The 26,262-nt window shown below is 35.5% G+C and overlaps 1 protein-coding gene across 2 annotated transcripts; it reads right to left on the bottom strand.

Annotated features, from left to right (window-relative positions):
* Positions 1–1,270: 1,270 nt before the first annotated feature.
* Positions 1,271–24,709, bottom strand: LOC132549562 (uncharacterized). 2 transcript variants are annotated; one of them, XM_060213499.1, is made up of 22 exons: positions 24,576–24,709; positions 22,339–22,436; positions 21,829–21,900; positions 21,016–21,067; positions 20,597–20,728; positions 20,198–20,232; positions 19,744–19,827; positions 19,082–19,132; positions 18,170–18,243; positions 17,894–17,921; positions 17,190–17,309; positions 16,151–16,196; positions 15,631–15,721; positions 15,007–15,057; positions 14,464–14,554; positions 14,074–14,178; positions 13,691–13,781; positions 12,735–12,843; positions 12,235–12,327; positions 11,315–11,417; positions 10,525–10,652; positions 1,271–2,768 (listed from the first exon to the last, which is right to left on the bottom strand). In XM_060213499.1, the coding sequence occupies exons 1-22, from the start codon at positions 24,622–24,624 to the stop codon at positions 2,564–2,566; spliced, it is 1,908 nt and encodes a 635-aa protein (XP_060069482.1). In that variant the 5' UTR covers positions 24,625–24,709; the 3' UTR covers positions 1,271–2,563. The 2 variants fall into 2 exon arrangements, with proteins under 2 accessions (XP_060069482.1, XP_060069483.1); XM_060213500.1 differs by lacking the exon at positions 24,576–24,709 and adding an exon at positions 22,615–22,686.
* Between the last annotated feature and the right edge of the window lie 1,553 nt (positions 24,710–26,262).

Genomic DNA, 26,262 nt, shown 5'->3' with positions numbered 1-26,262 from the left:
TTAAAACTATTGAGAAATACAAACTATAACCTATAAAATCTTTCAGGGGCACAGATACAGAAACGTAAATGTAAAGAACATTCAGATGCAAGAATTTTTTTATTCTGATGGAGAATCTGTTTAAGTCATGAAGAAACAAAACACAGAAACTATCTAAGATGTAGAAATCATTCACTAGATAAAGAAAAAAAATTACGGAAAACTGACCCGAGAAAAAAATATATTGGAAGAAAGTTATTTTGGAACCAAACAGAATTGCAGAAACATTTCATCTCCAAACTGCTACCGGACACTGCCAATTTTCATCATTTAAGCCCCCTTAGAAGAGGGTGAATTTCACAACATTGCGAAAAAAATTTGTCTCCATACCTTAAAATGGCAAATTTAGGGCTGGTAAAAAATATTTTTGTCACAGGTCAAAGTTCAGACGTATTTTCTAATCTGGATGTAGAAATAAATTGTGGTGTAAAAATGATGGTTAAATCAATTGTTGGTGTATAAATATCATAATGTAAAATATTTCTTTTTTTAGACAAAATGTTCTCATACAAACAGTTTAACACCATGACCAATGCTGATGAAAATTGAGAACTTAGACCAACTATGAAAATACAAATCAAATACATATAAGTAAGAATCTTTGGAAAATGCAAAGAAACATTAGGATCCAGTGGGAAATGTCAGGATAATCCTACAGAGTGACAAAGAAACATTAGGATCCAGTGGGAAATGTCAGGATAATCCTACAGAGCGACAAAGAAACATTAGGATCCAGTGGGAAATGTCAGGATAATCCTACAGAGTGACAAAGAAACATTAGGATCCAGTGGGAAATGTCAGGATAATCCTACAGAGTGACAAAGAAACATTAGGATCCAGTGGGAAATGTCAGGATAATCCTACAGAGCGACAAAGAAACATTAGGATCCAGTGGGAAATGTCAGGATAATCCTACAGAGCGACAAAGAAACATTAGGATCCAGTGGGAAACATAATCCTACAGGACAAATAAACATTAGGATCCAGTGGGAAATGTCAGGATAATCCTACAGAGCGACAAAGAAACATTAGGATCCAGTGGGAAATGTCAGGATAATCCTACAGAGCGACAAAGAAACATTAGGATCCAGTGGGAAATGTCAGGATAATCCTACAGAGCGACAAAGAAACATTAGGATCCAGTGGGAAATGTCAGGATAATCCTACAGAGTGAAATGGATCCAGTGGGAAATGTCAGGATAATCCTACAGAGCAAAGAAACATTAAGAAACATTAGGATCCAGTGGGAAATGTCAGGATAATCCTACAGAGCGACAAAGAAACATTAGGATCCAGTGGGAAATGTCAGGATAATCCTACAGAGTGACAAAGAAACATTAGGATCCAGTGGGAAATATCAGGATAATCCTACAGAGCGACAAAGAAACATTAGGATCCAGTGGGAAATATCAGGGTAATCCTACAGAGTGACAAATAAACATTGGGATCCAGTGGGAAATGTCAGGATAATCGTACAGAGCCACTGAACTTGTATCCAATATGGAAACAGTGACACAACCAAAAGTATCCAAAGATTGATACAAAAAAAAAACAGTGGTTTGTGAGTGAAATTCTGTATCTCATTCAGATCAATGTTATATTTGATATTCTTTAGTGTGGCAACATAATACATTATCACAAAATGCTTCTAACATAGAAGACACATTATCAAACTTGAGAGTAATTGTATTTTAGCAATGACTGCCAAAAGAAAAAAATGAACAGACAAAAATTGCTTGACATTCATGACTGAGAATGAAATTATCGATTTTAGTTGATTGACAGTTCAGCAAATGACACCAGAGGAATCAGTGATCTTGGTCACCGTCCAGAAAATGAAATCGTTAACCATGATTTTTGTAAGAGATTGCCCAGCACTAGTTGACCATTGCACTGTAAGACATCTACCATCACCTGTACAAGTCGATGGGAAACAACATAATCCCTTTTCTCACCTTCATACCAAGATTTTTTTTTTATTCTTGTTACAATCGTCATACACTCAAAGATTAAAAAGAAAAATACTTTCATCTTAAGTGGAGAGGGAGAAAAATCGTAGGTAAAATATTTCTAAATGTATCCCCAATTTTGGATTGAGGCGACATAGAATGACCCTGTCCAGCAGAGCTTGAATCACTAGTTTTGCCTTGAGGAGGATGGAAGATTAGAAATCATGCTTCACCTTAATCTATCGTTATGTCACTAGAGTGCTGTGTGAAGGCCGAGCGATATATATTGAGTTACTGAGAATACAGACTGTTAAAATGATCTATATATTTGTTTGGCAGATCCACCTCTGTATTATGGTTAAAATTGAAACTACAGACCGAAAACTTTAAAATGTCATCATTCTGTATCAAGTGTACACAAACACCCCTCAAACTATGTCTACACCCATACATCACACACACATATACAACTGTGCGCACACTCACAAGCACATACACACACAAACATACATCAATGGTAAGTTTTTGACATAACAGTCTGTGTGAATGTTAACACATCTAGTGAAGGAATCACATTAAGATTTTTGCCACGGTTTTTTGTCCAGGCCACGGTGATCTGCTACATGTTTATTCCGACACTTGTCCCCGTATACACAACCCGTCGTACGCCAGAAATAACACTCGTCACCATTCACTGGCCCCGACTGCTTTGGTAAGTTATCCACTGCTTTGGCTACAGCAACTTGTGTTTTATTGGAGGATGACAAAGGAGTGGAGGACCTGTAATATAAACATGGAAACTTTAACAAAGGCTTATCAAAATATAATGATCAAAACAAGCACAGCCAACGCTTAACATGTTGGCCTCTAATCCAGCCACCACTAATCACATTGTGCTTCTCATCCCACCACTAAACATGTTGTCCCTCTCACCCAACCACCACTAATAATACTGTCCCTCTAACCCAGCCAACCACTAATCCTGCTGTCCCTCTCACCCAGCCACTACTACTAATACTGTCCCTCTAACCCAGCCATCACAAATCCTGTTGTCCCACTAACCCAGCCACCACTAATCCTGTTGTCCCACTAACCCGGCCATCACTAATCACACTGTTTTTCCCATCCCGCCACTAATCCTGCTGTCCCACTAACCCAGCCACTACTTATCACATTGTTCTTCCCATCCCACCACTAATCCTGCTGTCCGTCTAACACAGCCACCACAATCCTGCTGTCTCTCTCACCCAGCTACCACTAATCCTGTTGTCAGTTTAACACAGCCACCACTAATCCTGCTGTCCCACTAACCCACCCATCACTAATCCTGTCCCTCTAACCCAGCCACCACTAATCCTGTTGTCAGTCTAACACAGCCACCACTAATCCTGTTGTCAGTCCAACACAGCCACCACTATTCATGCTGTCCCTTTAACCCAGCCACCACTAATCCTGCTGTCCTTCTAAGACAGCCACCACTAATCCTGCTGTCCCTCTAATCCAGCCACCACTAATCATGTTGTCCCTCTAACCCAGCCACCACTAATCCTGCTCTCTCTCTAACCCAGCCGCCACTACTTATGCTGTCCATCTAACCCACCCGCCACTAATCCTGATGTCCCTCTAACCCAGCCACCACTATTCATGTTGTCCCTCTAACCCAGCCACCACTAATCCTGCTCTCTCTCTAACCCAGCCACCACTGACTCTGCTGTCCCACTAATCCAGACACAACTAATCCTGATGTCAATCTAACACAGCCACCATTAATAATACTGTCCATCTAACCCACCCGCCACTAATCCTGCTGTCCCACTAACCCAGCCACCACTAATCCTGTCCCTCTAACCCAGCCATCACAAATCCTGCTGTCCCACTAACCCAGCCACCACTAATCCTGCTCTCTCTCTAACCCAGCCACCACTGACCCTGCTGTCCCACTAATCCAGACACAACTAATCCTGATGTCAATCTAACACAGCCACCATTAATAACACTGTCCATCTAACCCACCCGCCACTAATCCTGCTGTCCCACTAACCCAGCCACCACTAATAATACTGTCCCTCTAACCCAGCCATCACAAATCCTGCTGTCCCACTAACCCAGCCACCATTAATCCTGCTGTCCCATTAACTCAGCCACCACTTATACTGCTTTCCCACTAACCCAACCACCATTAATCCTGCTGTCCCACTAACCAAGCAACCACTGACCCTGCTGTCCAACTTATCCAGCCACCATTAATCCTGCTGTCCCACTAACCCAGCCACCACTATTCATGCTGTCCCATTAACCCAGACACCACTTATACTGCTGTCCTACTTACCCAGTCACCACTATTCATGCTGTTCCATTAACCCAGCCAACACTGACCCTGCTGTCCCTCTAACCCAGCCACCACTGACCCTGCTGTCCCTCTAACCCAGCCACCATTAATCCTGCTGTCCCACTAACCCAGTCACCACTATTCATGCAGTTCCACCAACCCAGTCACCACCGACCCTTCTGTCCCACTAATCCAGCCACCATTAATCCTTCTGTCCCTCTAACCAAGCCACCACTATTCATGCCGTTCCACCAACCCAGCCACCACTGACCCTTCTGTCCCACTAATCCAGCCACCACTGACCCTGCTGTCCCACTAATCCAGCCACTACTATTCATGCTGTCCCACTTATCCAGCCACCACTGAAGCAGTTTTTTACTTACCAAACCAAGCCATCACTGACCCTGCTGTCCCACTAATCCAGTTTCCCTATCAACCGAGCCATAGCTCTAACCCAGCAACATCAATATTATAATGATGCAACTAATGTTACGATGTAATTAATATTATCATAAAGAATTATATGATAATGATATCAATAAGTGCAAATATGAAATGTCATGTTATACGAAAAAATATTACTATTATGACACCTACATTATGATACTTCACTATAAATATACATTAATGATGCTATGAATATAGCAATGTTGCACTATACCAGTAAATATAATAATGATGCCTTAAATATAATGATTCTGTGCTATAAAAAAAATTTAAATGGTGCTACAAAAATTATATTGCACTATTAATGTTATTGTATCATGATGCTGCAATATATCTAATGATGCCAAAAATATTATGAAACTACACTTCAATGATGCCACTCAAGGTTAACGTTACGTTATGATGCTTTGTTCTGAATTTTAGGGTATGAATATACAATGAATGTAAGATATCATGGTGTATTTCATATTTAGTATACACCAGCACTGTAAAGGCCAATGACATTTAATAATAAATACTGAAGTAATGATAAAATGATAGTGCCATGCTTAACAAATTTACATCATATCCTTAACAAATTTACATCATATCCCCAAGTAAACAAACATCACTATATCCCTCTGTGAACAAACATCATCCCTCTGTGAACAAATAAAATCATATCCCCCTGTAAACAAACATCGCCATATCCCCCTGTAAACAAACATCACCATATCCCCCTGTAAACAAACATCGCCATATCCCCCTGTAAACAAACATCGCCATATCCCCCTGTAAACAAACATCACCATTTCCCCCTGTAAACAAACATCACCATATCCCTCTGTGAACAAATAAAATCATATCCCCCTGTAAACAAACATCATTATATCCCCTTGTAAACAAACATCATCATATCCCCCTGTAAACAAACATCATCATATCCCCCTGTAAACAAACATCATCATATCCCCCTGTAAACAAACATCGCCATATCCCCTTGTAAACAAACATCATCATATCCCCCTGTAAACAAACATCATCATATACCACTGTAAACAAACATCGCCATATCCCCCTGTAAACAAACATCGCCATATCCCCCTGTAAACAAACATCATCATATCCCCCTGTGAACAAACATCACCATATCCCCCTGTAAACAAACATCACCATATCTCTCTGTGAACAAATAAAATCATATCCCCCTGTAAACAAACATCGCCATATCCCCCTGTAAACAAACATCACCATATCCCCCTGTAAACAAACATCGCCATATCCCCCTGTAAACAAACATCGCCATATCCCCCTGTAAACAAACATCACCATTTCCCCCTGTAAACAAACATCGCCATATCCCCCTGTAAACAAACATCATTATATCCCCCTGTAAACAAACATCACCATATCCCCTTGTAAACAAACATCATCATATCCCCCTGTAAACAAACATCACCATATCCCTCTGTGAACAAATAAAATCATATCCCCCTGTAAACAAACATCATTATATCCCCTTGTAAACAAACATCATCATATCCCCCTGTAAACAAACATCATCATATCCCCCTGTAAACAAACATCATCATATCCCCCTGTAAACAAACATCGCCATATCCCCTTGTAAACAAACATCATCATATCCCCCTGTAAACAAACATCATCATATACCACTGTAAACAAACATCGCCATATCCCCCTGTAAACAAACATCGCCATATCCCCCTGTAAACAAACATCATCATATCCCCCTGTGAACAAACATCACCATATCCCCCTGTAAACAAACATCACCATATCCCTCTGTGAACAAATAAAATCATATCCCCCTGTAAACAAACATCGCCATATCCCCCTGTAAACAAACATCACCATATCCCCCTGTAAACAAACATCGCCATATCCCCCTGTAAACAAACATCACCACATCGCCATATCCCCCTGTAAACAAACATCATCATATACCACTGTAAACAAACATCACCATATCCCCTTGTAAACAAACATCATCATATCCCCCTGTAAACAAACATCACCATATCCCTCTGTGAACAATTAAAATCATATCCCCCTGTAAACAAACATCGCCATATCCCCTTGTAAACAAACATCATCATATCCCCCTGTAAACAAACATCACCATATCACCCTGTAAACAAACATCATCATATCCCCCTGTAAACAAACATCATTATATCCCCCTGTAAACAAACATCACCATTTCCCCCTGTAAACAAACATCATCATATACCACTGTGTATGGATCACTATATCCCCCTGTACACCAACATCTATATATCCCACCATATAAAAATATTAGTATAACCCCCTGTACACCAACATCTCTATATCCTATTGTATAAACATATCACTATATCCCCCCTGTACACCAACATCTATATATCCCACCATATAAACATATTAGTATAACCTCCTGTACACCAACATCTATATATCCCACCATATAAACATATCACTATATCCCCCTGTACACCAACATCTCTATATCTCACCATATAAACATATTAGTATAACCCCCTGTACACCAACATCTCTATATCGCATTGTATAAACATATCACTATATCCCCCCTGTACACCAACATCTCTATATCCCACCATATAAATATATCACTATATCCCCCTGTACACCAACATCTCTATATTGCATTGTATAAACATATCACTATATCCCCCCTGTACACCAACATCTCTATATCCCACCATATAAATATATCACTATATCCCCCTGTACACCAACATCTCTATATCGCATTGTATAAACATATCACTATATCCCCCCTGTACACCAACATCTCTATATCCCACCATATAAATATATCACTATAACCCCTTGTACACCAACATCTCTATATCCCACCATTAACACATATATCACTTTATCCCCCTGTACACCAACATCTCTATATCCCACCATTAACACATATATCACTTTATCCCCCTGTACACCAACATCTCTATATCCCACCATTAACACATATATCACTTTATCCCCCTGTACACCAACATCTATATATCCCACCATATAAACATATCACTATATCCCCTTGTACACCAACATCTCTATATCCCACCATTAACACATATATCACTTTATCCCCCTGTACATCAACATCTCTATATCCCACCATATAAACATATCATTATATCCCCCTGTACACCAACATCACTATATCCTATGGTATAAACATATCACTATATCCCCATGTACACCAACATCTTTATATCGCATTGTATAAACATATCACTTTATCCCCCTGTACACCAACATCTCTATATCCCACCATATAAATATATCACTATAACCCCTTGTACACCAACATCTCTATATCCCACCATTAACACATATATCACTTTATCCCCCTGTACACCAACATCACTATATCCTATGGTATAAACATATTAGTATAACCCCCTGTACACCAACATCTCTATATCGCATTGTATAAACATATCACTTTATCCCCCTGTACACCAACATCTCTATATCCCACCATATAAATATATCACTATAACCCCTTGTACACCAACATCTCTATATCCCACCATTAACACATATATCACTTTATCCCCCTGTACATCAACATCTCTATATCCCACCATATAAACATATCATTATATCCCCCTGTACACCAACATCACTATATCCTATGGTATAAACATATCACTATATCCCCATGTACACCAACATCTTTATATCCCACCATATAAATATATCACTATATCCCCCTGTATATCAACATCTCTATATCCTATGGTATAAACATATCACTATATCGTTATGTACAGACATATCACTATATTCCTCCGGTCAAATATCAGGACATAAGAAATTGAAAAGGATACCCATAAACACAACATACAACATTTATAGATCATGCTTAGTATACATAAATAGATCACAAGGTCACAACAAGCAAAAGTAAGGGGATGTATTGAAATTTGGTAAGCTAGCTGTTCAACAATTAACACTATGGGTAAAAATTCTATTGACAATAAGTCTATATAGTGAAATCTAGCAGCAAGCTGTCCAACGTTTATCATAGTGTGTAAAAAATGTCCATAGAAACGAAACGGAAGTAAAAATATAAATAATGAAATCTAGTATTGAAAAGTATAAAAGGGTATAAAGATTTAACAATTTTACAATCTGAAAATAATCGTTCAATGTAGGAACAGTTCATAGAGAAATAAATAAGTGCAGAGTTACCATGCAGCAGCAAACATCTCAATGTGACTCAAATGAGGCAATTCTCTTTCTGTACAAAATCATAAAGTGGCTCAGTCAATTTGACAGAAGGGAGTATTCAAATATCGATTTTGTTTGCTTGTTTGGAAATTTTGAGGTTCTTTTTCTATTTATTCTTTTTATGTTTTGTTGTTGGTGTTTTGTGTTGTAAGGGGATGGGGGAGCAGAAAGTGTTGAGAAAATAATACCAAAAATTATTACATACTTGAGAGAGGGATACCAATGCAGATAGCACATCCTCCATCCAGCACAGGGCCACACAGACGCAGCTCTGTGCTATCTGCATTGACTTGATCTGCAAGGGCCAAGTAAGGGAATTTAGCTTTATCAGTTTCTATAAGGACAACCACCAACATGAGTTTTGTCAAGGACAAACATTTAGTTGTCATGGAGGAGTACACATTTAGTTGTCATGAACAAGTACACATTTGGTAAACAAGGGCAAACGTAAAATATCAGGGACAGACACACATTTAGCTGTCAGGGACAAACAGTTGAAATATCCAGAAAAAAGCACACATTTTAGTTGTCAGGGACAAATACACCTCTGTAGTTGTTAGAGACAACCACCCATTTAACTGTCACGGACAAATACACATCTGTAGTTGTCAGGGACAAATACACCTCTGTAGTTGTAAGGGACAAGCACCCATTTAATTGTCACAGACAAATACACATCTGTAGTTGTCAGGGACAAATACACCTCTGTAGTTGTTGGGGACAAGCACCCATTTAATTGTCATGGACAAATACACATCTGTAGTTGTCAGGGACAAAGACACCTCTGTAGTTGTTGGAGACCAATCAGTCTTATTAAGTAGACAAGGACAACCAGAAAAGTTGTCAGGAACATATACACATGTTCAATTGTCAACAAAAAGTACACACTAAATTGTCAAGGACAAATCATTTCATCATCTTGAATTTTTGATGGAATAATACTCTTGCCTTGTTTGTGGCCACAACTACCAGAATGTCAGAATTTCTAAAACACATAAAGATTTCGTATTTCAGGCTACAACTACCAGAATGTCAGAATTTCTGAAACACATAAAGATTTTGTATTTCAGGCTACAACTACCAGAATGTCAGAATTTCTGAAACACATAAAGATTTTGTATTTCAGGCTACAACTACCAGAATGTCAGAATTTAAAAAATATATAGATTCTGTGTTCAATACAATAATCTTGCTCATCCCTAGCCTTCTATTTCTCAAACAGACCTGGTTACTGTTGACAAACTAACTCATAACAGCAGATTCTGTAAGAAACAAATGATTGCACACCCTCTGGAGTCCCCATCATATCTTACATGTGACCCCCTATACATTATCCACTACAACCAGTTTATGACCCCCTATGGAGCTCCTCCAGTAACTACTAAGTGAGAACCCCCCTATTTTACTCCATGTCCATACCAGGGAAACCTAACACTCAGATACTCCACTCAAGACGCAACATGCTATGAAGAGGATTTAGCTGTAGCACTGATACACATGATAACTTACCCTATTGTGATGGTGGCAGGTCCAGAGGACTTCTGGTGGTTTTTTCTAAGTGTGATGTTTCCACTTCCATTAACAATAGGATTGTCTGGAAACTTAATAAGGAGTTTCTGACCTCCACATTCGGCACCCTGTAGAAGACATCAACATTAAGTGATTATGATAATTAAACATCATCACACTTTGATTCGAACATGACTAAGTTGTAAAGTCAATATCATGCTGTAAAGACAGGATTATCTGTTAAGTCAACACAATCACCCTCTAAAATCAATCCTGAATACTCCCTAAAGATGACAGGATCATGTTTTGAGATCAATGATACTGCACTGTGAATTCAGCATTTCATGCTGTGAATTCAACATCACTTCACTGTGAATTTAACATTACAGCACTGTGAACTCCACATTACCGCACTGTGAATTCAACACTATCACAGTGTGAATTCAACATCATCAAGCTGTGAATTCAACATTATCAAGCTGTGAATTCAACATTTTCAAGCATTATCACCTTTCACCCTATCTTGAATATATTAACATAAATTTCTCCCCCATTCTGATAAAGCGGTTGAGAAGTCTTAACGGTTTTTTCTCTGTAAGAGTTACCCCTTCTGTAGTCCCAATCATCACAAAAAAATTACCAATACCACCAAGTTTTGTCCCAATCAGATTTCACAGTCTTTTAGAAGAAGTTTTTAAACACGTTTTACATTCTATAACCCCTATGTGACCATTCCCACACCAAGCTGATAATTACCACCGATGCATAACAACCAGACTTGATGACTTACCTGTAAATGCTGCATGGCTTTGCCAGCTGCCTCCTTTGTTTTATAATTTATAAAAGCACAATATTTTTCAGGAAGACATCGAACACTTGTAACAGCTCCATATCTATCAGATAAATAGGAGGATTAAAGACTCATATACAACCATATATGGTAGTGTTGAAGGTAGTTCCAAACTCATGACACATGATCAATTTTTCTCACATGAATGATGATTATTAACTGAATAGTAACTGAAAGTTATTCTGCAAACAAAGGAAATATTTACACCCACACAAAATACTTTTCCTGTTTTACATATTTACCCTACAATACCTAAAATAAATATTTACCCTAAAATGCATGAAATAATTATTTCAATTTTCAAATGAAACCATTGCTTTTGCATAGTCTATAAGCGAATTTTAAAATTACAAATTTTTTTCTAAGAAGTTTTCTGTTCTCTGAACAATTTATATCATACAGAGTAATGATGGGGTAACTCAAGGGTGCCATAAATTGAAATACATTTATATGTCGAAACATTAAGATGGTAACTTTACACTAGACCACATCACATAAACCACTTTCCTGTAGCATGGCAACCTATCCGTTCACAATATAATAATTAATATCAATATGTAAACCTATTGTAAACCAAACAACTTTTCCAATACTGTGAAATCATTCATTTTTGTGGGAGTTCTATTTTCATTCTTCATTCTATTTTCGTGCGTCTATTTCGTTCGTCTATGAACTATTGAATAACTATAAGCAGATTTATCAGATTATTTTACTCAACAAAATCTAGTGTATATGAAATAGGTTTTGGAAAAAAAAAAATAAATAAAATGAAATTGAGCCCCACAAAAATGCATGATTTTACAGTAACACAACACTTTCACCATTTTTTCCTCTTTATCAATAAACATTTTATCACTTACTTGGAAAAAATTCTAAAAAGTTTTTTGTCATCAACTTTGTCAGGAAGGACATTTCCTACCCATAGGGCCGTTAGTCCGTCTGGATTGCTGTGACTGAAACAATAGGAAATTCTTTTTTCTTTGTTTCACCTTCAATAACAACAAAAATGGTAAGATCTTATACTGTTTATCATCTAAGTATTTCACTCTATCTTCTAGCCATATGGATTACACTATATCACCCTGTCCTTATTATCCATGTACTTCCACAGGCTTTTCCTTCAGTCTCCCAGTCGTTGACATTACTCTATGACTCACCTCTCCAAAGGTTACCCTCGACCTCCTTTATATTACTATAGATCTATCAGATTCATTTTCACCATGTGTTAAAAGCACCATGGAATACATTCACATATCTAATCACTTAAATTACACTAAACTTTAACCCATTTAAAATTTTTAACTCTTTTGTAGAAACATGTGAAAGTTTCCCAGTATATAGTTTTCTAAACAACACTTACTCCATCTTGGCATCAGATTTTTTAGGTTGTGATGATGTCCTATTGTTTGCTATCGTAAAATCTTCATCATCATCAGAAACATAAACTTCTCCTCCTAAAACATTTTCCGCTGAAACAAACGAAAAACAGCATCAATCAAAAAGTCAGCTAAAGTGGTCAAATATTCACACTAAAGTGGATGTCAATCTGCAAACACCAATGTCAACTGCATGTCAATCTGTAGTTACCAATGTCAAGTGGGTATCAATCTGCAAACATCAATGACAACTGGATGTAATTTTGCAACCACCAATGTCAACTGGATGTCAATCTGTAGTTACCAATGTCAACTGGGTGTCAATCTGCAAACATCAATGTCAACTGGGTGTCAATCTGTGTCAACTGGGTGTCAATGTGTCAACTGGGTGTCAATCTGTAGTTACCAATGTCAACTGGATGTCAATCTGTAGTTACCAATGTCAACTGGATGTCAATCTGCAAACACCAATGTCAACTGGGTGTCAATCTGTAACCACCAATGTCAACTGGATGTCAATCTGCAGGCACCGATGTCAACTGGGTATCAATCTGCAAACATCAATGTCAACTGGGTGTCAATCTGCAACCACCAATGTCAACTGGATGTCAATCTGCAAACACCAATGTCAACTGGGTGTCAATCTGCAAACACCAATGTCAACTGGGTGTCAATCTGCAAACACCAATGTCAACTGGGTGTCAATCTGCAACCACCAATGTCAACTGGATGTCAATCTGCAAACACCAATGTCAACTGGGTGTCAATCTGCAACCACCAATGTCAACTGGGTGTCAATCTGCAAACACCAATGTCAACTGGGTGTCAATCTGCAAACACCAATGTCAACTGGGTGTCAAATGTCATTTGTTTACATCTGTATGGAGCCTTCATTTGCAGGTGACAAAAAAAAAATTATTTTGGCTCAAGAGACACTCACCAACTCCAGCTAGTAGAGAATCTAATGCAGACTGTACTGTTCCATGCTGTTTAATGGCCGCTTCCGCTTGTTGTCGTGAAAATCCCATATCCTGATAAATAATCACATAACATCATACAGTCGTCTATAATGTACACATAAGAGCCACAAATCCATTACAGTAGAAAGTGTGGTGTTCATTAGCTTTTCTCTGGCCTTCACTTCAGATGTGATTTTGTTACAAGATGTCAGCCCAATAATGAGACAAATTAATTCAGAACACATACAGGTATTTAATTTTCGTACACAACATCACAATCAATTCTGAGATTGTTTCAGCAAGTTACCCCATGATGTGAAGTTAATATGAAATATTGAACACATTCCTGGTTCCGTGTACTTACAGTAATTTGATGTGTCCGCACCCTCAGTAATTCCGTCACTGCATCTTCACAATTTTTGTCTAATTTCAAAACCTGTGTAAAGGCGTCTTCCGCCTCTGAAAACATCTGCAAACAAATCAAGGGTACATCAGTAGAAAACACAGGCATTTGTTAGAATGGATTTCTCATCTTGTCTCTTAGTTTTCTGTAGTATCACTAGTAACAGCAATTGTGAATATATCAAAAATTACAATTGTGGCAACAATCTTGAAACTCATCAAAAACTAAGTTACATACACATCAAGGGCTTGTACTGAACAAGTCTACAATTTATTTAATCAACTCAACTTGAGATAACTGCTTAATATGTTTTCATTACATGACTAGCCTGAGTCAATATTGGTTACTTACTCGTAGACCAGCTAGTGCTCGTCCTTTTCTAAAATAACCTTTTGGCCACTCTTTGGATAGATGTATGGCCTTTTCAGCATCTTTTAATGCTCTGTAATGAACAAAAGTTATAACCCTTATTAATTTGTACCTGATGGTGCAATTATCATCAGCCTTGGGTGTCACTTTGAGGACATGTCATTATTTCCTCCTATCTGTACACAGGGGATATCATCATTGTATCAGAAAATTTCAAAATATCTTGTCTTATTCTCTTAGTACTCTTTCAAAGGGTCTATATATAAATCTTTAATTTTTGTCTTTCTTGCTCTTTTTTATCAATTCTTAGACAGAATTATGGCTTTGTTTAAATTTTTGAAAATTTCTTATTGTTCTCACAAATAAAATGGGAATATTCTTATCTGAAACCTGTCATTAATTTGAATTGTGTGATCATATCACAAGACATTGTTGTCAGAGAAATGAAAGTCGCTGAAGAAAAGAGGGAACACATTTTGAGGTGGGTCACATTCTAGAACTTTCTCAGACAATGATTTTACTTACCTATCATATTGCTGTACTCTGTCATAACAGTAAGATCTGTTTCCAAAAAATCTGTGAATACAGAAAAATTATGTTTGTCAAATTTGGTTAAACTGCAGTTTAACACAACTAAGACAGCCATTACTTCATTTACATATCATTGCCTCGCAGAGATCATTTATTTATCCTTAAAGCTAGACAAAATTGATTAAACAACAATCTTAACTAAGGGCTATTGCAGTAAAATCTCGATCCCAGCCCCAGACTCCAGGTTTTGTTCAGGTATGCTATCTTTAGAATTAAACTGATAATTTGCTAAGAAGCAATATGCATAATCATAGAGTGGACAAAAGCAATTTATTGTGGAGTCCTTGGGTCAAGTAGATGTTTTACTGTCACAGCACCAACATACACTAATTTTTTCCTTATATCTAAAGGCAAATTTTCTTTGAAAGTCATGTAAATGAAGACCATAAGTCACATAGCATAGTCAGGCCAAATTGATATCTTGTTATCCTGAAATTCCCATTTTGTATTTTTAAGGAAAATACAGATCCATCTAATTAATGATCTGTAAGAATAATTCTAAATCTGATCCACTGCCAATATACATATTAAGCGTTACAATAAAGCTGGTATACAAACCTAAAATCGTTGGGGTCTAATTTGATTGCCTCGGAGAAAAGTTCTATTGCTGCATTATAGTGACCTAGCTGGGCCATCTCATTTCCTTTAACTAGAAATACAACCAAATATCAGTACAACAGGTCACCTATATTGATTTCTTTTCCTGCTGTTTTTATTGTGTTTGCAGCTCACTTTTAACAAACATGTTTTAATTTCTGCAAGCATGGTCAACTTACTCTCCAGAAATTCAAACCAACATCTGGGAAAACAATGAAATAATGAAGTCACATTAACATCACATAAAATGACATTACAATGCTTAGATTAAATTCAGTTTCAATTTTTTGATGTGAGAAATGATTTACACAGGTAAGTTTCAGACAGGTTTTGACAATTAGGATATGTATCTAGTCTTACCATTGACTGACAAAGATTTAACACCTTCCATTGCCAGACCTGTAAACCAGCCACTTCCATTAATCAGAGTGGTAATAAACTCCAATTATATTTACAAACAAAGCATGTCATTAGTACTTACTGGCTAATTGTCGACTGCGTAATACCACTGGATCTAGGTCCTCTGCCTGAAAGATAATTATATACAATTAAATAAAATCTCCTTTTTTCCCAAATATTTAATTATGAGAGATGAAAAATTTGAGGCTACATCAAAGAGGTAATACATGAACCTAAATAACTGGTACAAGTCTGTACATGTTGGATAAGAATCAGGCATCAAATAAAGAAACATTCAAATGCCACTTTTTTCTTTATTGAAAGGATTTAAAAAATCAACCCACAGGAGATTTATACCAGTCCTGGGCAATAAATATTGCAAAACACTTTGCAATTAATAATTCTTCTGTTAGTGTTTTCAGGTGAATACAAGGATTTATCTAACCTCGAAGGTGAATTTTTTTCTTGTAAAAAAAACAGGTAAATCATTGTTTTATTTATTATATGACAATTCATCCCTTCTGCTTTGTAAAAAAAATATTTTAGCACAGGTTACTGGATTGTTTTATTCCTTTATGAGATGCTGACAGGTTTGGACTGTTATATTCACTTGTGAGATTCCCCCTTGGGTTTGGGACTGGTATATTCACCCCACACAAACTCTATTTTGGTGTAACAATGCAATATATCTAGGCCCATGAGAGGTGTTTTTGACCAATCAGCACGAAGGAAAAATGAGTCAAATAATCATTGTAACATTGCACCCATTAGGGTATGTATGGAAGGGGTACAGTTCTATATTTCATCAGTGATTTCAATATTGTAATGATCCAATACAATCTTCATGTCCTTACTGTATATGGGTGAACTTTCATCCATTTCATCCTTTCATAAATAGGACGAAAATAAAAAGTGAGCCAATACAAAGTTAGACTTGAGGTTGAAAATAACCATGGGTGAAATTTTCCCAGTAAACTGTATTACTTTGCTTAAAGAGAATAACATTCAGCAGAAAAGGGAAAGAAAGAGATATCAATACCACAAAGCATTCAGTGATAAACAATTGATTATGTATTGGTCCCCCGGGCTTATTAGTAGATAGACTGGTAGCAGGCTCTTACATCATCTTCACTTCCTCCCTTCTTGTCTTTTTTTGATGAGTGTTCAGAGCTTTGTGGCACCCCGGATTTCTTTTTCTTATTAACAACTTTGGTAAAAAATGCTGAATGAGGATCAAAACCCTACAATAAAGCATTATATTTATCAATTAAAAATGTTATCATATTAAAAACAAAGTTTTCTATTTATCAATTAAAAATTTATCACATGAAAAACAAAGTTTTATATTTATCAATTAAAAATTTATCACATGAAAAACAAAGTTTTATATTTATCAATTAAAAATTTATCACATGAAAAACAAAGTGCTACATCTATCAATTAAAAAATTGAGCCGTTACATTTTTCAATCAAAAACTCCTTGACATGAAAGGAATGGCATCACTCTGAAATTTTCAGCGAGAAACATCCTCATGAGATTTAATCACTTCAAATAAATCACACTTTTGGAATAGTCAACTTATATATACAAAGTTTAAATAGATAATTTCATATCCAGCATATCTGGCTGTCTACACATGTGCAGAAATTCTTCTTCTAAACTGATGTCTATACCAAATAATCCATGATATATGCTGTAGGGGTTCAATTTGAAAAACAAATAAATAAATTTACTGAAATTTCCAAGTTCCAACACACTCATATATTAACAGGATTTTTGAATTTTTTTTTTCAACTTCTCCAGTACTATAAAAAGTATACTCACGGCTTCGTCTGAAGACGATGAAGAATCTCTGAAATATGAAAGTAATATGAAATTCAAATTTATCTCAACACCTCAACATCTCCAATATTTCAAAGAATTTTGTCAATATTAATCTAATCATATAGTCTTGTATATTTTTGCACCATCTGTTCCACTACATTAATGCCAACATCAAGTTTGATACATCTATATGAACAATAAATATGTCACAACAATCTATTTTCTTCATCAGTCACTTTAGGAACTGTTTGAACATAAATCAGATTTTTTTTTTACCTCGAAATTTTTTTCCCTTTAATCTTCTCAGAATTTTCCGAATCTTTTGTCTTTGTTTTAATTTTCTTGTCCTCCTGTAATTAGAATAGTCAGTTGACACCATCAAAATTAAAATACTTACTCGCAGTAATACCTCATTCAAATGGGCTGATAATCAAAATACTACAAGAAAATAGATCTTTTGGGATCGATACTCATACTAGACAAGATACAAAACTGCTGTGGGACCTAGGTACGTCAAATGCTACAAATGTCAAACTGAGCAATTCTGTTGAGGTAAATGATTCTACTTCCCCTTCTATACCCAGATAGAATGCATTAAAGATCATCACCAACAGAAAAACTAGCACTTAAGTCTGATGAAATTACATAGAAATGATGTATAATGATCATACAGCAGACAGGAAATACAGGCTATCATGACCATGGTAACAGTAAATACAGGTTGTTATAACTATGGTAACAGTAAATACAGGTTATTATGACCATGGTAACAGGAAATACAGGTTATTATGACTATGGTAACAGGAAATACAGGTTGCTGTGACCATGGAAAGAGGAAATACAGGTTATTATGACCGTAGTAACAGGAAATACTGGTTATGGAAAGTGGTCACCATGACTTAATTTAGCCAAACCTTTGCCTCCTAGTTTTAAAACTATTCAATTTGAGAACTTGCATGAAAAGAAAGATGAAACTACGATCCAAAACCAAATTTCCATCAGTGTTGACTGAAGCAAGAAGAATTACAGTGACCCAATTTCAGTGTCATGGTATTTTTAAGGAGTTAACTGCAAAACCATTTACGAATTAAGAACTGTATACTAGAATTCAATTATCAAGGACAGGTGCAAGAATGGATGAGTGGACACAAGAAAAATATTGCCACATTTTAATCAGCCATGAAATACCTCTATTTCTGGATTATCTCCCTTTTCTTGACGTTTACGCTCTCTTCTTCTCTGAAAGGTCGATGGAAAAGTTCTAATTAGTAATTAGGATAAAGTTTATTAAATATTTAAACAATGGCTAATTGATGACAACTTTCCAATTATAGCATAAAAGTATTGAAACCAAGGTAAAGCACTGATCAACACCAATATCAAGTTCTTATTAAACATAATGCAGAGATTATCATTAAATATCAGCAATAATAGACTTCTACATCAAAATTTCTCAACCAAACCTTTAACACCATAAAGCACCAACATCAAAAAAATTTTAACTAATATAAACTGACATGAACACCCTCACTGGTATGCTAAACAGAATCTGAATGGGTGTAGAATGTTAAGTTATGATCCTATGAGGTAAATACGAACCAAATCTGATGAGATATTATAGATTCAGAATAGTACAGGCATGGTTTAACATATGAAATCCTGCTTTATGCACTACAAGAAAATCCTTCAAAAATATTTTATCACCTACCATACATGAAACCCTTAAACTTCATAATATCTTTTCTGTACATGTACTTAAAATTATTATCTAACACTTCCATCGTTCTTTGAAATAAACATAAACAATCAATCCTGAAAACCAAACTAGGTATTTAGATTCTGTTTGCTACCTTTTTCTTTGCTTTTCTTTTTTCTGCTCTTTTCTTTTCTTTTTCTTCTTCTGTAATTAATTCCTCTGCATTTTTATTTATTTCCTGGAACAAAAATGTCTTAAAACTGATACTAAGAATACTGATAAATGCTGACATACATGAAAATTGTTGCTACTGATTCTGAAGGAACATTTGATCTAAAAAAATTGATGATATTTAACTACTTAAGCTCATTAGAAATGACAAAGCATATTACATCAATTATTTTGCCTAGTTTGAGAGAAATAAACTTCACCCTTGGTATAATATACAGTATTTGACTACATACTTTAGACACAGACCATTGGGCAGAGTGATGCCAATGAAACTCCTTTATCCCTGACAATCTTTCGAAATAAAACAAGTTTTAAATCATGTTATTTATAAACATTAACAAAAAAACTTCAATTTCTATTTTTCCCATTTCACTCACTTCTGCTGTTAGATGTTTATTACTGAATTCGGAAGCTGGAAAAGACAGAAAATTGTAAGATTTAATAATCACTATAACAAAGTGTAATATGACTTTTTACGAACATTTTAATGAAATTCTTAAATACTTTAATATACCTTTATTTGAATAGATACTTAACTTAAATCCAACATCATCTATCAACATTTTTGGCCAGTGACCAGAATGACACATTGTCATCATGAATCAATAAAGTAGACACTTTTCTATTTGGATTACCAAAAAACTGATTTTTAAATTCTAAATAAATATAACTCTGTCTGTGAGTGCATATTGAATCATATGTACATTTACTGACAATTTCCTATATGCATCATTTTTACTTTTCTCCCAATACTGTCACTGATTCAAGAATCTTACCTGTTTTGGCTTTTTTCATTTCTTGTTTTAATTTAAATTTATCTGGGAATAAATTTGAATACTGTATGTCATCATCAAAATCTTCATCGTCTTCACTGTCTGAGGTGTCATATCCAGACCCATTATAGGAATCTAAAGGTGAGAAACACACTTTATCGATATTAATTATATATCGTACAGACCCTTTATAAGAACCTGCAGGTGAAAAATACTAGATTATATAATGTACAGTATCAAAAATACACCTTATCTACACCAGATGACATTTGTTGAGTATGAACTCAAGAAGTGTACATTACCATTGGTCTATTACTGTTACTAGTGATACGTTTCATTCATGAAACACCTATTGACAAAAGTCAATATCTTTACATACTAAAGAAAACCTCAGTAGTGATGGAATTATCATTTTTACTTACTACCAACAGATCTTGGGAAAAATACTTCTTTAAAGAGGGCAAGCATCTGGTCCTTAAATAAAAGAATAATGTGTTAATATGATTTCTTAATACTCACTGACAGATTAGTCAGCAAATAACTTTAATGATGATAAATTGATAAAGTTGTCTCATGGACTGATGAAATCACTCAGGGATTAATGAAATCATTAAATTGGTTGATGAATCAGTGGATGAACTAGATTTACATCAACTTTAATGTAAGGCTCAGAGACTATAAGATTTCATAGAAGTTGACATGTTTGTTAACTAACAGTCTAAAGTCTGACTAGTACCAAAATATATCTAGTCACCTAAAGTTTGCTAGACATTTTCCCACTCATTCGGGAAAAAATTGATCAATTGGGAAGGAAAGTTTATGGCATAAATAAATATATCTTGGGAATTTGGCATTATAAAATAAATCTAATTGAGAAAGGGACCCATATTTGGCCTCATAAAGCCATCAGTAATAAACCTGGTTTGTGAATTAACATCCAGTTATCATCCACTTTTATGGTAAATTTAAGTCACTTGACAAAGCTGATAATATATTCAGCTGTATCCATAACAGTAGAATTTCTGAGTTCAGTGACAAAGTAGACTGATTTCACTTACTCCTTTGGTCATTTTGATAAAATATACTGCAATCAGGAATTTCATCATTCAATAAATAAATCTAATGAGAACATTGCTCAGATAAAGACAAATCATGATGTTAAACTCCTAAATGAATTTGTTGAAAAGAAACCATGATAAAACCATTGGAGTAATTTTCAAACTGTAACTACTCACCAGCGATGAAGGCATGTGGTCCTCATCTTCTCCAGATAGCCGCTTATAAGCTTTACTTATACTTTGGAAATTCTGAAAAGTTATTTACATATTTCAAATATATGCAGAGAGAAAATTCAATGTTTGATTGGCATGATATATATATCTTAAGATAAAATTATAAGCCATTATCATTTGAATAAGGTTTCAGATATACAATGTAATTGTAAGTTAACAACATGCACATGTAGATATACTTTTACGTAAATGAATGATAAATTTCATATTTTATATAAATGAATGACTGTACTAATTTGAAACTTAAAAATACCACTACCAGTGTGTTTGAGTTAAACTCTTTAAAGGCTAAGCAGACCAAACAGAAAACTGACATATTTTCCTTATTTGTCTTACTAAAACTTCAGAGTATTTCTACTTGACCGAACAGATTTTTGCCAGACATGTGAGAGGTCACACACAATTTGATACAATGACCAATGACAAAGTGTATTTTTACCACATATGACCTACTTTGATGGCATCATTTGAACTGCTTCCACTATGTTTGTCAGGATGCCATTTCAATGCCAATCTTTTATAACTGGTTCTTACAGAGTCTTGATCTGCACCTGTTGAATACACAAGTTAATAATTCCATGAAAACAAATAACAGAATCAGACTTTACACTGTAATAGAGTTGACTTATTTCGATCAATTTTGTTTGTATCTCTTGTATATAAGTATAATTTGCTTACAAATATTTTAATCAGACAGCTTAAAGAATAAAACTTCAGTGTCAGACTTACACATTTATGCTAGGTGTGAATTCCAATCAATTTGGGAATATTCTTGTATGTTTTAAGCAGACTGACGAGATCCTATTTCGATATTATTCTTTGAAATAAAAAGGCAGTAAGAAATTTATGATAAAGCATATCTGTATCGCATACATATAAGAAAAACATTTTTTTGTATATTTTGAATTGATGGATCAATATTTATGTGAATTATCAATTCTAAATTATCTTTTATCCACATTACAAGTCTGTGTCTGTCTCATCACCAAGCTTATATAACATGACTGGCCAGTTCACGAGATACTAATATAATTCGCCTAATTTTCATAAAAATGTAGGACTGCCTGTACTCTAGCTTGATACACAATTCTTTGCATCTTTGGATTTTGTCATGGTGAAATTGAAGGCTCGAGTTTATTTCCAACAAACAAAAAAATGACCAATCTTTATTTACTGATACATGTGTCCAGTATAAAAAGACAACAAAGCAACAATGCCAATTTTTTTATTATAAGAGTTTTCATCATTGCTTCAGAGTAATTTCCCTTCTTTAAATATCATGTGACCAGGTTAAAGACTCAATTCTCGGCAATGTATTGTCAGATTTCGGGGGCAAATGACTTAGTGTAGCAACGGAAAACATGTCCAAGAAATTTAAAAATGTTCTCATAATGAAAAATTACCTCACTACAGTAAGAGAATGTAGTGTAAACAACATTCCAAACCAAAAAAACAACATTGGATAAAATATTCAAACAGGATTCTTAGTTTAACTCTAAATTTATAGAAACTCTCCACCTAAAATTGGACATATATCAATAAGCACTGACCATGCTACAATGTTAACAGAGTTGCCAAAATGACATGCCTAAAATCACCTCCATTTCAAAAATGTTCCAAATCATGTTAACAGCCTTTGCCATGGGGTAGGATAGCACACATTCAAAATTCTGCATTCTCAGAAGTAAACATATGGCTCTCCTTTTGACATACTTCTGTCTTTTTGGCAACATATTTAAGCTCATCTTTCTTATAAACTAATATGATTTTTGTAAATTATGAAAAGATTCATAGAAAACTTTGTTTAAAAGTGTAAGCAAAAATCAAGACTTATTCAGATCCCTAAATAGGGAGGGCTCTGCAAGTGTGACAAAGGCAATGAACTCTGATTTTGAGGACACTCAAACAAGTCCTATTGTAATAGGATGGAGTATTGTAGAACACCTTGCTATGAGGTGTGGTTCCAACCAGCGTCCCTTCAGTCTCTAGTCAGACACCCTACCACACAAATGATGGGAAATTCATACTATAGTTGACGCTAGTAAGGCAACCTCTTTATTCAACTTCTACATCAGAATTTAAAACATATCCATGTTCGGGTAAATGACATAAGACAAGATGATAACATCAGTGGATGACACAACATTTACTAGAACATTCACTGCCAAGTCAATGACAGCAACAACAAACTGCTGTCTACAAAAGTGAAAATACATTTTGGTCATAGCCTATCAGAGTTTTCCAAGAATACTTTGGGTGTATTTTTAAATATAGTTATTTATCAAGAATACTCAAATCTTGAAAGGAATAAGATATAAAACTTCAGTGATAAATGGCTTTTAAATGTCTAATTTTGATACTTAATAGCGCCATACATAACTGTCGAGCTTATCCACCGGCCGGCCCGTTTACTAAAGGTCTCCTATTTCAGACTGCGTTAATTCATTTTAAACGAAATATGCACGCTTCACCTGTCAGTTAATCTTAACACTTTTGATAGACTTTTCAACCATATGTAAGTAAATTCATGATGAAAATAACGATAAATTGCTGAAATTAAAGCTGGTAAATATCAGTCACATTTTCACTTCATGACATTTCGCTGACGGTTCGGACACATGTCATACCGTGTATTATTTCCACGTCCAAACTGGGACAATCAAACAGAATTTTTAAGCTAAATTACATACCAACGGGCAATTCTAATATATCGTACGCTTCTTCTCTTGATAGAGCCATTATGGATTACAATCACAATACTATATTATTCGAAATCATGAAGATTTCAGTATATTTCTGATCGACGATTTCGTGGACACTTGTCTATCTACTAGCCGCCATTTTTTCTTGCAAGCATGTGAAGGATCACGTGATATATAGCGTTATTGTTCGATACATTGCGAGATAAAAACACAGCGGAAAAAAGTGGGCGTGTCCCTGTAATGATAGACGTTATAAAAATATCACACGTTGTCAAGTTGAAAGAGTATACCACACGTCCCTCTAACAATTAAGTTACACTCACAAATAAACTGTTAAGTAGATTAAATATCACCAGCAAATTTATTGTATGTTTTCATAAAATATGAATTTATCAATATCCCAGATGCATTTCAAAACCATTTAACCTCTTTATAAAACCGCCTGGCTATAACGACCAATTTTCTCTGCCCCACTTCTGTAATATTTACTGGTTGGGCTGTACAAAATATATAACTACAGCATGTAATCAAATGAATTATTTTGAACACCATTAGAGAGGAGCAGATAAAAATAAATTAGTGATATTTGATTCATTTACTTTTCGTCTGTGTAGCCTTTGGGTGATCACAGAAATTTAGAATGGAATATATCAATGTCTTAAAGTCTAGATGGAAGTCAAAGCACAAAGGAATGTGAACGCTAAAATACTGGAAGAGTTTGAAAAGTTATTTATCACATACGAGACAACATTGAATCCTAAAAACACAAACAGTTAACCATACTTGACCAAACATTTAGCCCGCCCCCCAAAAAAACTGATACTTTATGGCTAATTTATGTATTTTTTATGAGCTTGCTTTATAATTTTACAATTTCATTATTTGTTCAAAATGAAAAATAAAGGAAAGTTAGAAGATAAAATAAGATTATTTAATTGATATTGTGACTGAATATATATGGCATCTAACAACACCTTCCTGGATATTTTATAGCTTTCCATTTTGAAGCTAAAATTTCATATTTAAATCAAAATTATTGAAGAAGTATAAACAATTACCATAACTTAAAAATTAAAAACTAATATTAATCACTTACATAATTTGCCTCCTTAATTTCTCAGTAAATGAAGGTACATCAATTCAATCTGTAGGTAACTGTTGTGTTAAGGTCACCCCTGATTGGAGAGACTTGTTGCAGAAAGTCATCCCTGATTGGAGACTCCTATTGTGGCAGGTCACTCCTGACTAGAGACTTCTGTTGTAGAAAGTCACCCCTAATTGGAGACTCCTATTGTGGCAGGTCACTCCTGACAAGAGACTCCTGTTGTAGAGTCACTCCTGGTTGGAGACTCCTATTGTGGCAGGTCACTCCCAATTTGAGACTCCTGTTGTAGAAAGTCACCATTGATTGGAGACTCCTGTTGTGGCAAGTCACTCATGACTAGAGACTCCTGTTGTAGAAAGTCACCCCAGATTGGAGACTCCTATTGTGGCAGGTCACTCATGACGAGAGACACCTGTTGTAGAAAGTCACCCCTGATTGGAGACTCCTATTGTGGCAGGTCATTCTTGACTAGAGACTCCTGTTGTAGAAAGTCACCCCTGATTGGAGACTCCTATTGTGGCTGGTCACTCCTGATTTGAGACTCCTGTTGTAGAAAGTCACCCCTGATTG

Source organism: Ylistrum balloti, unplaced genomic scaffold (genome assembly GCF_031769215.1).
Source record: "Ylistrum balloti isolate Yb309-2 unplaced genomic scaffold, AGI_CSIRO_Ybal_v1 Utg370066, whole genome shotgun sequence".
Classification (NCBI taxonomy): Eukaryota; Metazoa; Mollusca; class Bivalvia; order Pectinida; family Pectinidae; genus Ylistrum; species Ylistrum balloti.
The sequence above is the reverse complement of the archived record's forward strand: the minus strand, read 5'-3'. Positions and strand labels throughout refer to the sequence as shown.

Bases quoted from the DNA above. Each gene is read 5' to 3' on its own strand.
- LOC132549562 (XM_060213499.1), bottom strand. From the start codon at position 24,624: ATGGCTCTATCAAGAGAAGAAGCGTACGATATATTAGAATTGCCCGTT. The intron at 17,310-17,893 runs GTGAGTATACTT...GCTTTATTGTAG, and splicing joins CATCGTCTTCAGACGAAGCC to GGTTTTGATCCTCATTCAGC. The intron at 2,769-10,524 runs GTAAGTTATCAT...TTTATATTACAG, and splicing joins CCTGCCACCATCACAATAGG to GTCCTCCACTCCTTTGTCAT.